Source organism: Nannobrachium achirus (genome assembly GCF_963921795.1).
Source record: "Nannobrachium achirus genome assembly, chromosome: 5".
Lineage (NCBI taxonomy): Eukaryota > Metazoa > Chordata > Actinopteri > Myctophiformes > Myctophidae > Nannobrachium > Nannobrachium achirus.
Window position 1 is genome coordinate 23,000,448 of NC_137814.1, and position 14,123 is coordinate 23,014,570.

Below are 14,123 nucleotides of genomic sequence, written 5' to 3' on the forward strand. Positions count from 1 at the left end.
TAAACCCATTCAGAACGGAATAGGCGAATGGCATGCCACAGCGTTTACACGACTTGGAATCTTTTTATAGTCATGTCTTGCCTTTGGCCCCGCCAAATCAATGTGCAGACCGACCGTTGTGCTGTCTCCCGACACCCACTCTGTGACGCGTAGAGATGAACAACATCAAATGGGCCAAGGTTGACTGCTGCTTATTATCCTGGTGAACCCTTGGCCTGTGTGTGTGTGCGTGTGCGTGTGCGTGCGCGTGGTGCAGGGGTGTTGCACCAAATTCTGGGCCCTGGGTACAAGGATTCACTGTGGGTTTAACCTATTTATACTGGGAATACATTACGATTATTACTATTGAAAAATAGCAGATAAACAAGCTAACGCTGTTACAGTAGCTTGTATATCTGCTTTCTTTTTTTTATCGTGAACATTTGTGCAAGTCTTTGAATATTTCAAATCCTTCTAAGGTGTTTTGAAAAACCTGTTTCTATGTCAGTGGTGATCAAACCTCTTCATGTGAAGGACCCCCAAAATGATATATATTTGGCCACGGACCCCCATCTCAAAATATTAGAAGCAAAATTTGAGTTACAAATGTTCGCTTAAAAAATACGACTTTTCAAAAAATAGCAGATCTACAAGCTCGCAGCGCGGCTTGTGCATAAAATAATGTATAAAATAATTCCAGGCCCCTCCACCTTGGGCCCTAGTAACTCAGTCCCACTCCCCCCCCCCCCCCTTGTGACGTGTGTGTGTGTGTGTGTGTGTGTGTGTGTGTGTGTGTGTGTGTGTGTGTGTGTGTGTGTGTGTGTGTGTGTGTGTGTGTGTGTGTGTGTGTGTGTGTGTGTGTGTGTGTGTGTGTGTGTGTGTGTGTGTGTGTGAGATGAGTAGCTGTCTATTGGAAGGCATGGTGGGAAGCATAGGCTCCATAATGAGGTAATTTACATTTCAGTGTGTGTGGGCTTCCTCCACAGCCGTAAGCTGAAGGCTGAGGCACAGTCCCCACCCCTGCCAGAGGAACCCGTCCTCATTAACGGGAAGAGCAAGGGGTTTCATAATGTCGTCCGTTTCACATGAAACGGCCAGATGTTTTTGACGTTTTGTGACGTCCTCTGAACAGCGGGGCGCTGCCGGAGAGCTTAGTCGTCCTGCCCAGTTTGGTGACGTACACCTGATGCCACAAGATTAGGAAAAAAAAGGGGCGTCAATGGCTCAGACCGACAAATGCGTAACTGCCAAAGCCACGTCACTTCTCGGGGCGATGCCTAGACTATTTGGCCCAAATTAGCTTATATAGTTTGGCAACACTATTCAATCTTTTATGCACGCACGCACGCACACACACACACACACACACACACACACACACACACACACACACGTACGTACAGTTATATGTACAGTATACTTTATATAAAGTATTTTTTAGGTATTGATGAAAAATGGCAATCCAGGATGCTTTGGAGGCCCTGTAATAGCAATGAGTGGACTTTAAATCATTTGTATATGTATACTTTGTATATGTATATCTAGCGTATCTCCACCTGCTGATGTCACGTCACATTATTTCCACATTGATTGTCTGTCTGTCTCTTGTCTATCCTGTTGTGCTTGTCTAACTATCAATACATCCGATTGATTCATTCATTGTCAAGACGTACAGAATGCACAATACATTTTAGGCGGATTTTTCCCCTGGACCCCCCTGGGGCTTTAACAGGTTAAGACTTTTCACACACAAGTTGCACGCTGAGTGGTACACCTGAGAGGTGGCAAGGAATCGGGAACATACCTATCGTCCAGTCGGTCATGTGTTTTGCATCTCTGTCTGATTTTTTAAACATTTCAGGTCAGATGTGTTTGGACAGATCCTGCCACAGCTGGGGAAAGACTGGACCCACCAGGGGATCGCCAAGCTCTACCACTCAGTAGCCGAGTACGTACACTCAGACAAACACTGGCTATGTTGATTTTTATAATACTGTTTTTGTGCAAAAATGTCAGTCAAATTGTTAGGGCTGTCACAATTATTACATAATCATCTAATCGCAATGATTTGACATCATCGCGATTATTTTTCATAATCGTCATAATCATTTCCATGTTGAAAAATATTCGTATATTTTAAAGTAAAAAATAGTGGAAATAGCAGATCTACAAGCTCACAACGCGTTGCATCGCGACGCGTTGTGAGCTGGTGACGGCTATTTCCACTATCAATGTTCTTTTTAAAGTATAAAGTTGTCAAATATGTCAGTAATTTCTTTGTATATTTAGGTTATGTGTCATATATACCATGTGCAACTTCAAAGCCTAAAAGCCAAACAGAAATGTAATTGTCAACGACAAAAACACAATTAAATCGTTAATCGCAATTATTTGAGTGACAATCAATCGTCATGGAAAATGTCATAATCGTGACAGCCCTATAAATTGTTTAGGTCTATGATCAGGAATAAACAAGATATATATAATAAAAAAATGTGGCAGTAATGTGAATTATTTTGGGACCTTAAATGTGTTCTCTCTCAGTAGAAGAATCTTGTACGTGTCTTTCAGATACCCTTAGAATATGTGTAGAATTACTCTATAGGCTCTTTTAAAGGAACTATAGTCAACTTTTTCTAGAAAAACGGATGCTAAAATAAAAAGAATGTTTCGAACATATTTAAAAAAAAAAAAAGCTTTATACATGTGTTTCTGTTCAAAAATGACCACAAAAAGCGTAAAATAATGATAAAATAATCATTTTGGCCATTGTCAGGCCAACACTTTGTTTTACATCCTAGTCTAACACTATCAAAGAATAGACTAGAATGTAAACAAAGTGTCGGCCTGACAATGGCCAAAATTATTATTTAATCATTATTTTACGCTTTTTGTGGTCATTTTTGAATTAAAACACATGTATGAAGCTTGTTTTTTTATAAAATATTTTCGAAACCTTATTTTTATTTTAGCATACGTTTTTCAAGAAAAAGTAGACTATATATAGCTCCTTTAACTGTAAGAGTAAATGTTCCGTTACTGCCTTCAATTAGCTCATGAACTCCATTGGTAGTGACTCTATACTTCACTGACCCCATGACACGCTCCACCATGGGCGAGTTCTATTCTTTGCTTTCATCGAGGAAAGGTCCATGACGGTGTCGGGGCTCCTAATGAGCATTTGCTTTTCCCTTTGGCAGGAACGGCTACAAGTTCCTATACTGCTCTGCGCGGGCCATCGGCATGGCACACATGACACGTGGCTACTTGCAGTGGGTTAATGACGAGGGCACCATCCTTCCCAGAGGCCCGCTCATGCTGTCCCCCAGCAGCCTCTTCTCTGCTTTCCACAGGTAGAGTATTTCCCCGTTAACACGGTCTGAAAATCAGGGATGGGGCAATTAATCTGTCCTCATGTCGGTGTCGGCCGCTGTTGGTCTTAAAACCCATTTAGGCCTAGAATTATTGAATGCTTTAACCAGTGAAAAATAGCAGATATACAAGCTCACAGCGCGGCACCGAGTGCCGCGCTGCGAGCTTGTAGATCTGCTATTTTTGGAAAAAGTCGTGAAAATGTGTGCAAATCTTTGAATATATGCATATGTATTTTCTAAGTGAACGTTTGTAACTCAAATTTTGCTTCTGGGTGGTCCCCGGAACTAAATATTTTGAGATGCGGGTCAGTGGCCAAATAAATATAATTTTGGGGGTCCTTCACATGAAAAGGTTTGAGAACCACTGACATAGTAGTCTCTCAAGAACAGCCTAACTGAGCTCCGTTTAAGTGAAAAGGTCCTTTTCTTTGAGGATAGCTGGCCAGATTGCTGACATAGAAACATAGGGTTTTTCAAAAAATCTTAGAAGGATTCAAAAGACACTTATAGAATCGGGTCAAAATTAAAATTTTCACGATTTTTCAAAAATAGCAGATCTACAAGCTCGCAGCGCGCGCTGTGAGCTTGTATATCGGCTATTTTTCAATAGTTAAAGCATAAAATAATGATACACAATAATGTGTACCCGTTCTATTTTACATGAGGCGGCCAAGCGCGGTGATATAAAAAAAAAACGTGTTTTAGCACAAATGGCGTTAACTCATTCCCTGCTAGGCCCGATAGTCCCGAGAATATGCTAATGTCCCTCCCTGCCAGGCCCGATAATCCCGAGAATTTCCTGTTTTTGAAAAAAAAATCTAAAAAAAAAAGAAAATCTTGGACCCCAAAAAATGTAGTAGGCATGATGGCAATCGCGAAATTGCATGTTTAACCCCCATAGCAACCCCATCTTTCAAACATGGCAGCCATCTTTTTTTACATTTTAGGAAAACATAATGGCTGCTAGTTAATGAATGCCTGAACGGATTTCCATTCGGATTTTTTTGTTTGAAAGCTGTGAGCAATGTACACACACGTGGTGCATGATCTAGGCATGGACATGACATTATCAGTGCACTATGAATTACATGGAAGTCTATGGAGACAGAGGCATATGAAAGTACGAAGCTATTTGCAAATGGCGGTATGAGTTAAAAGTCTTCAAATGCAATATCGGTATCGAACCGATATCATAATAATAATTATGTTGATTTTTAAGCCTGAAAAAGCCATTTTGTGATGATGAAGGCCCAGATTCTATCATTGTTTTCTTACAAAAGGGTCAACAATTCAGAAACATTTTTATATAGAAATACTACATTCAAGCTGTTTATGTTGGGATATGTTGGGATGTTTCAATAACGTGCTTCCCTAGTTTTGGAATGAATAGGCATTGCTTTTTCAAATTGTTGTGTTTAGCAGTGTTTCAGAATGGACAAATGTATTATTATTTTTTAATACAGAAGAGATCATATCAACATTGGTTTATATCGTTTTACCAGCTATTAATTATATCGGATATCGATATCGGCCATCCCTACTGACAATCATCAAGTCATACCATTGCTAAGGCATACACAAACACAAACACAGTGAAAGTGTTGTTTTAACTCGGGAGTGTAAAAGTGGACCCAAAAGGACCCGCAATCCATTTGGGTCCACTTGTATACATGCAAGATTTTATTTGAATATTGGCCGCTTTCAGCATGTATGTTCTTGATCCTCCAAGTCGGTATTCTAACCTCAGATTGTCTCTGAATTTCAGCACCTTAAAACCTAAATCCTTCTCGCTCCCAGAAGTCATTCTCATTTTAACCCATTTAGGCCTGAACACATTATGACGCAATATGTTATGCTTTAAATATAAAAAAAATAGCAGATATACAAGCTCACAGCGCGGCACCGAGTGCCGCGCTGCGAGCTTGTAGATCTGCTATTTTTGAAAAATCGTGAAAATTTGAATTTTGACCCGATTCTATAAGTGTCTTTTGAATCCTTCTAAGATGTTTGGAAAAAAACCTATGTTTCTATGTCAGCAATCTGGCCAGCCATCGTCAAAGAAAAGGTCCTTTTCACTTGACTGGAGCTCAGTTAGTCTGTTCTTGAGAGACTACTATGTCAGTGGTGCTCAAATCTTTTCATGTGAAGGACCCCCAAAATGATATTTATTTGGCCACGGACCCCCATTTCAAAATATCTAGTTCCAGGGACCACCCAGAAGCAAAATTTGAGTTACAAACGTTCGCTTTGAAAATACATATATTCAAAGATTTGCACACATTTTCATGACTTTTTCAAAAATAGCAGATCTACAGATATTGTATATCTGCTATTTTTCACTGGTTAAAGCAGTCAATAATTCTAGGCCTAAATGGGTTAAAACTCACTCCCAGCGCTCAAATCTCTTGTTCATTCTGCAATGTTTTGATATTTTGTATCTTACAACCAGTGAGACAGACTGAGACCGCCGCGAGTCATTATCAAGTCAAACAAACTAGAAATAGTCAGAGAGGGGCTGAGGGGGATTAGCTCACGTGGCGTGGCGATGCTCTAATCAAATCGTCTGCTTGCTTGCAGGGAAGTGATTGAGAAGAAACCCGAGATCTTTAAGATCGAATGCCTTACGGACATCAAGAACCTGTTCCAGCATAACAAACAGCCGTTCTACGCTGCCTTCGGGAATAGAACTAATGTGAGTCAATAACTGTATGAAGGCCTGATACCTTGGGCCACGTGTCCACTGGACGTCTCTTCTGTTTGTTTTATGTATTAGCTGGTAGCTTTAACAACATCACTGTTGCAGGATACCGTTATTGCTGTCAGTTATTATTGCTGTACTTGAGTATTTCCTGTTTCCAATACTTTCACTTCTACTCCACTACACCTCGGATCCAGATATTGTACTTTTACTCCACTACATTTATTTGAAAACGTTAGTTACTAGTTACTTTGCAGATATAAATTATAATATTAAAAAAACATAAACCACTTTAAACCACCCTATTTTATACCTTGGCTATTTTCAAACATTTTGTACTTTTGCTATAATTTGATGCCAATACTTTCATACTTTTACTCAAGTACATTTTAGATTCTGGCCTTTTACTTGTTAGGCTGCAGCCACACCAAAATACCTAGAGTGGAATCCGCCAATGCATTTCAATGAGAATTGAGCGTTTTTTTTTTGCAGAAATCCTGTACCTCCATGAAACCGCTCCATTCTCATTGAAATGCATTGGTGGATTCCACTCTAGGTATTTTGGTGTGAGGGCACCCTAACAGAGTATTTCTACATTGCAGTATTGATACTTTTCACTCAAGTAAAACATGTGAGTACTTTTTCCACCACTGATTGCTGTACAGTTATTGACAGCTTGAAGCTCTATCTGTTGCTACTACAAGTCAGAATCATTGAAACCTTTGCCACCCTGGTGCACTGGGTGCTAAACAGATGAAATGCACTTTCTTGAGGCACTCGTGTCCTCTCCTTTGTTAATCTACCCCAAAAGAAGTGGCTCTCAATGAGCACTTTTTCGTCTCGCTTTATGTGCATAAAAATAGACTCACTGTGAGTGATCTAAAAACCCTGCTCCCTGGGTGTACTAGTTCAACAAACATGACACATTGATTACCAATAATATTAAACGCACACGTCGTGCAGTACGAGATGGGCTTTAGGCTGGAACCAGGCTGAGGTCATTGATGGATTCCGGCCCCATGCGGCCTCATCCGTGGTAGGGAGAACAAGCTGCGTACGCTGTCTCATCTTCAGCTGCAAAAACACCAACACCCTGTTGGAACCCAGGAGGGAGCCAGTAACCCCCAACGTGCACCCGTCCCGTACACACACACACACACACACACACACACACACACACACACACACTCTTGGCTTTGCACTCACCAGCTAAGACGTATAGTCTAGTAATTTCACCATTACTCACATCAGGCGGAGCACAAACAGGAAAAGCCGTGGTTAATGTTAGTCTGTACCACTTCATTCGTAGCTATGACTAATGTGATTCTTTCCAAAGAAACCAATTCTTTTTTTTTGTTCTTCTCCTATGTCTTTAACCCTTGTGTGGTCCCTGTCCAGGATGTGTTTGCCTACAAGGAGGTGGGGGTCCCCGAGTGCAGGATCTTCACAGTCAACCCCAAGGGAGAGCTGATTCAGGAGCAGACCAAGGGCAACAAGTCCTCGTAAGTGTCACACGTCTACCGACTCCATGCACACGTCGTCCAGCCACTCCATCCACACGTCATATACAGTATGGACTCCACGCACACAGGGGCGTCGCACCAAATTCTGGGCCCTGGGTACTTTAACTATTGAAAAATAGCAGACATACAAGCTCACAGCTTGTAGATCTGCTATTTTTGAAAAATCGTGAACATTTGTGCAAGCTTTTTTTCTTCAATCACAGCACATCTCAATGTGAGGTTGAAGATCTGCTGTTTTCGTCCAGTGTTCTCCCCCAAAATAGGGACGCAAGCAAGGGTTAATGTGGTTAAAAAAGTATGAAATCAATTTGGGTCGACATTTGAGCCTTAAAAAGTATTAAAAACGTTTTGTTTTTATTCGAAATCTTCGATTTTTCACCTCTTCACACTCCCCCGTATGTTTTTATTTTATTTTTTTTAGAGATGTTACCGATCAATCGGCAATGGATCGGATCGGGCCGATCAAAGCGTGATCGGCGATAATCGGTGGTTTAGATCAAAAGGTAAATTCACAATCCGATCCGATCAACCAGCCGTTCAGTATGCCCACTTGAGGCCATTTTGGGGTATTGATTTCCACAGTGCTGAAGGAATAATTAGTTACTGCTATGATAATAAATACATAGTAATGCTGGTAAATAACTATAAGGCAAATATATAAATGAATTCATGAGTGAATTAATTAATTAAAGTTAAAACATTAACATTTAGAAAATATAAATAATATATAAATAATAACTTGATCGGATCTGTGATTGATCGGTATCGGGTGATCAAACTTTTGTGATCGGTGCTCGGTGATCGGTTCCAAAAAACCTGATCGGACCATCCCTAATTTTTTTAGTACATTACAGTAGCATTTTTCCACAAGCAAATGAATGTGACTAATTGGTTACGTTGGATGAAGTCAAACATACGGGCGGGGTCAGATCACTTCCAGTGGATATGCCGTTGACACGGCCAGGGTGTAGTGGAGGGTAAGTGACATTTACCCGCCTCATTATGTCACCTCTGCCAGAGCTTTTACAGTACATATGTTCTCATTTTCTCATTCCATCTTTGGGAGTTCAGGGGTAATTCATTGTAGTCTTCTTAGAGATTGTGTACATGGATCGAGTAGTCTACACCACTGGTTCCCAAACACTGGGTCGGGACCCATTTGTGGGTTGCAGGCACATTTTTATGGGTCCTTTTATTTAGGACCCATTTCATGATTTAAAACGAAATTCTATGTTTTTCCCCCCCATCTAATTTCATGAAGGAGAAAAATAAAAAAATCTACGAAATTCTCACAATGCGGCGCAAAGAAAAACAAGTGCTCCCTCATGTGTTGGTGAAATAAATAGTGGAAAAAGAATGACATTTGACAATATAATATGAAACTTACTTGAACAAAAGATTATCGTCATCGCATGGCATCGCATCATCATGAACAAAAGAGTACTGGGCAATCAGTTGTAATCGTCAGAGATTTGCTGAAACGATAAATGATTTAAGAGAGCATGACTCAAGTGATGGAGATGATTCTGAGAAGGCAAATTAATTTCAGGAAAAGCAGTTAGTATACATGCATATAATATCGCATATCATAGACCACCGAAGTGGTCACTGCCGCTAGATTGGCGCTATTATCCAGGTTCACGTCATTTTTGTATTGATATCTGCATAGATCATCTCATATGAACTGTGTTCCAAAAATAAACACACCACGTCATCGATCTTATTCATATGGGTATGAAGCATAGACTAAAGTTGGAAATGTACGTTTAGGGTTTTTCATACAAGAAAAACAACCTTAATCTATGATAAAAAACACCTAACTGGCACAAATGAACTGATTAACATGTTTATTCATATATTGTATCTATGGCCATTAACCCTTCCCCACCCCTGATGTTGGCAAGGTTGCATTGGCATTGCTATGTCTTACATTTAATTTGTATCCTGCAGATTGCTAATTGTCACGTGCACACATTCACAATGCAACACAAGTAGCAACACTGCAGGCAGTGACATTCTCGCACCCTTAAGCTTCCGTCTAAACGGTGTGAATAAATATGAAACAAATATGTGTGTCTGATTTAATTTGTATATAGAATGAGTGCGGGCAGATTAAACAGCTTCGGTAAGGGTGGTGAAGTGAACAGTGCAGTATCATAGAACGCTGTTGATATGACAGACCGCAGGCAGTGTGTCTGCAGTGGATCGCTGAGGTTTCTGATTGCATCTCCCCCTCTCTCTCCCTCTTTCTGTCATAGTTACGGCAGGCTGAGTGAGCTTGTGGAGCACGTTTTCCCGCTGCTAAGTAAAGAGCAGAACGAGGCCTTCATCATGCCAGAGTATAGCTCTTTCTGTTACTGGAGACAGCCCATAGCTGACTTCAACCCTGAGGAACTGCTCTGATACAACCCAGGCACACATCAAGACACACACACAACATACACACAGAGAACCTACACACATACTTTATGAACGGAACGTGACACTTGCAGCAGCCCTGCTATTAAGACTTCAGCTGGAGGAGTGACAGGGATGCGACGGGGGCCACGAATAAGGAGGAAAGCGGTCGTCACTCGTTGGGAATCAAACGGAGACCAGTGTCCAGGAAACCCACTGATATACTGAAAAGAAAACAAGTCACATCCCAGAGAGAGAGAGAGTGGAATGAACAGGTCTCTCCTCCTACAGTACAGCTGTCCCAGACCCAAGCCAGCACTGTCAACTTCTAGTACTTTAAAACGCACCAAACCCCAGGCCGAGGCACATGAAGATGTCTCACCTGGGGCCACTCTTAAGTTATTATCTTGAAAATGTCTCATCTGGGGCCAATCTTAAGTTATTATCTTCAAAATGTGTTATTTTCTGTAAGTGTAAATTAGACTTTAAGCCTGATTCATGCTTGGGCGACAAAGAAAAAGCTTAATTTCGTATGCTTTTGTTTTCAACTGAAAGGACACTTTTGTCAGTTGAAGACGGGACGTTTTGTCTCAGAAGCATGAATCAGGCTTTAAGTTCTTATGCTTCCTACATATCACCCTGAACAATGTCATGCTAAGCTACCTGCTGAGGAAGTGAAGGAAACTGTATTTGAATATTTGGAATGTGGGTAGGAAACTAACATAAGCTTCTTGCCAAATACAGCTTTTTGTTTAGTTTTTAGTTTTTGTCCTGGCTGCAAAATGGAACTACTTTGCCAGCTGGTTTGAAAGGAAAGCTTGTATAAGAAGAATACATATACCTTGATTTTATTTCCCCCAAAACAGGAACACAAGGGTTAGCGTGGATAAAACGGCAAATTTTATGGATTCAGCAATCGTCGTCGCCTGTAGATGGGAGAACAAAGCTAGTGTCGTACCTTTACTCCAACTGGCCCAGAAATCTGGGCAGGCATTCTTTGTGTTATTGGAGTGGTATGTGCATTTCTTTTTTTATCCTTAACTCTCTGGCGATATGTCTTTGTGTTGGATTCAAGTCAGTGACTAGATTTACATGCACATCAATCTAGTCCTAAAATGGCCACTTAATCTGGATAGGTTTGGAGTATTTGAATATTCCAAAGCTGTTATGGTTAATACTTAAAAAGTTTGACTGAGACACACTTTGCTCAGTCAGTATGTGTGTTTGGATTTAAATAGGTTCCTAAAAAAGCTTCACAGTATTTTGTGCCATCCTATAAATGTATGTAGGATGATACCGTTGAAAAAGTCACTTGAGTTGTTTTTGTTGTGAATGCAGTAATTATTTATCATAATTGATGTTATTGGTTTAAGTTATTGATTTCCATTACACCTCTGTCTCTGCTTGTTTGACAAGTAACGGGTGGCTGGTGCAGTGTAGTAATGCTTGTGATGTTTTGGCGTGGTCGGTTGCTGGTTGACATGCACCTACAGTAACTTGGGTTCCCAGAATAGCCCATCTGGACCCATTACTAAGAGCTTTGTGTGGGTGTTTGTTTTTTATCACTTATTCCTTACCCTGTTTCATGGTGACCCGCAGGCCTCCATGCAGGCCAAAGCTTCATAAACTAATACATTCCTTGGAGTTGGCAAACCCAGGAAAAACTGTAGTCTTGGCTTTGTCGTTGTGTGGAAAAGAGGAGAGGCACGGTAACAGTGCTGAGTGTTTGAACTGAAGGGTTTCCCTCTGTGAGGTCATGCTTAGAGTCCCTGCAAGATATTTCGTGTGTGTGTGCAGGGGCGTCACAAGGGGTAGGAAAGTGGGACTGAGTTACCAGGGCCCAAGGTGGAGGGGCCCTAGTAACTTTAACAAATGAAAAATAGCAGATATACAAGCTCACAGCGCGGCACCGAGTGCCGCGCTGCGAGCTTGTAGATCTGCTATTTTTGAAAAGTCGTGAAAATGTGCGCAAATCTTTGAATATTATGTATTTTTTAAGTGAACATTTGTAACTCAAATTTTGGGTCCGTGGCCAAATTCACATCATTTTGGGGGTCCTTCACATGAAAAAGTTTGAGCATCACTGACATGGAAACATATAGGTTTCTTGCACACATTTTCAAAAAATGTCAAAAATAGCAGATCTACAAGTTCGCAGCGCGGCACTCGGTGCCGCGCTGTGAGCTTGTATATCTGCTATTTTTCAATAGTTAACATTCATGGGGGGCCCACAGTGAATCCTTGTACCCAGGGCCCAGAATTTGGTGTGACGCCCCTGTGTGTGTGTGTGTGTGTGTGTGTAGTCTACGCGTGCTGCTGATCACTAACAGTGCTGCTCTTGGGGTGAAGGTCAGATACACTTTAAGTCCTACGTTTCCCTCACCAGCTGCCTTATGAATATCCAACGCACTTTCTCAGCTGCACCCCAGAGATGTACAGTAGAATGATTCACTCACCTCCACACACCTCTACAGTACATCCACACACAAGACCACACAACTAAAAAGGAGACGGAGCTCTGGAGACGGTAGACCTCAAACTACATGCAATTGTACAATTGTAGTTTTATCTCCCGGGGTGGTTGTGAGTGACCAAACACGAGGGACAAATATGTAATTCTGAAGTATTTTTGTGTAAAATATTAAGACATAAGACATTGTAGAGAAAGACCATCGAGTACCACAGACAAAGATAGAGGGGACATTGGGAAAATGAAGGCATTTACCCTCACCTGTTTGCAACTGCCGTGCCATTTTTCACATTTTGTATTTTATTTCCTCAGTTACATGGCTTGTGTGAATAGCCCTGGAAGTAATGCCTGGTCTATTCTTGGTTGTGCGCCATGTCGCGCACCGAAAATAGCATTTTAATGAACTCACAATGTGTCGCGCTGTGAGCATGCAGAGCTGCATTTTTTTTTTCTTTTTTTTTGTGGGGGGTGAGCGACACCCATGTGCAGCTACGTATACATTGGGCATGAATGGGGTTGAGACAAATTGTATTGTATGTATGAACGTCTGAATGTAAGTGTGTGTATACAATACCAGTGGTATGTTGGTTAGAGCAGTGTTTCTCAACCTGTGGGTCGGGATCCCCAAATTATTTTTGGGGGGGTCCCCCAGATAATTAACCTAATGTGCAAAGTTGTTTTCTCACTCAACTGTAAACAAACCAACATAATGTTTAAGTGTTCTAAAGTTAAAATGTAAGGACTTTTTAATACCTCTAAAATGACAAATTAAACATTGGTCAAATTGTCACATATTAGAGGCTGAAATTGTGAAAATAGCAGATCTACGAGCGTGTAGATCTGCTATTTTCACCATAGAACCGTGTTATACAAAATGTAATGCCTCAACTCTTAGTGCTCGTCGGGGTGGGGGGTCCCCAGTTAAAATATGTTTATTTTGGGGGTCGCAGCCCGAAAAGGTTGAGAAACACTGGGTTAGAGGAAGGAATGGTGGGTGTTGCTCGGATGTCTAAATAAACAGGAAAGGCTTGTGCATGTGCAGGAAGCACTTTGAAGTATTCCATGCATGTCCATCAGCTTGTCATAGGAAAGACTTCTGAGGCAGATCATAATGGCATTCTGTTTAGAAATCCTGTTAGATTTGAGCCATGTCTGTAGCACAGTACGTACCAGGACTCTTTTTCTTTTCTTTTTACTAATGGCCAAACAGCAAATGAGCATAAAGGAGACCATTGAATCCGAAATCGGAAGCACAACAGTTTTATGACAACAGCTACTACTCACTTGTTCAACCAGATAGTCGATATCATATCATTATTTGGCATAATTTAATTATTGTTATTGGTTTTTTTTATATGGGCATTCATTCTGTAACTAAGCTGTTGGTTTGTGTTAAGAAAAAAGAAAAACACGTTTTGCTTTGATATTGTTTTGTTTGTGCTCTTTGAAGTTGGTGAAGTAAAATCTCTCTTTCTTATATAAGCATAATTAATAACAGCAATTTCATTCTTTCTATGAAAGTAATACATCTTGTGTGGAAAGTTCACACTTCATCTAATACGATTCTGGGACACGTGGTATACTGTAATAGATATTGTTTGTTCTGATTCAACTGCTTTTCGAAATACCATATGCTGAACTTCACCTATATTCTGTAAATGCCTTTTCTTTTTGTTTTGTTT

General features: G+C 40.8%; 1 protein-coding gene across 1 annotated transcript in view; it reads left to right on the forward strand.

Annotated features, from left to right (window-relative positions):
• Nucleotides 1-11,777, forward strand: part of lpin2 (lipin 2) — a 50,865-nt gene extending 39,088 nt beyond the window's left edge. The window contains exons 16-20 of the mRNA XM_080726687.1: nucleotides 1,841-1,927; nucleotides 3,180-3,332; nucleotides 5,931-6,045; nucleotides 7,450-7,553; nucleotides 9,833-11,777. Of these exons, the coding sequence (XP_080582813.1) occupies nucleotides 1,841-1,927; nucleotides 3,180-3,332; nucleotides 5,931-6,045; nucleotides 7,450-7,553; nucleotides 9,833-9,977 (604 nt within the window). The 3' untranslated portion in view covers nucleotides 9,978-11,777. The remainder of the gene's footprint in view (nucleotides 1-1,840; nucleotides 1,928-3,179; nucleotides 3,333-5,930; nucleotides 6,046-7,449; nucleotides 7,554-9,832) is intronic.
• Nucleotides 11,778-14,123: the final 2,346 nt, after the last annotated feature.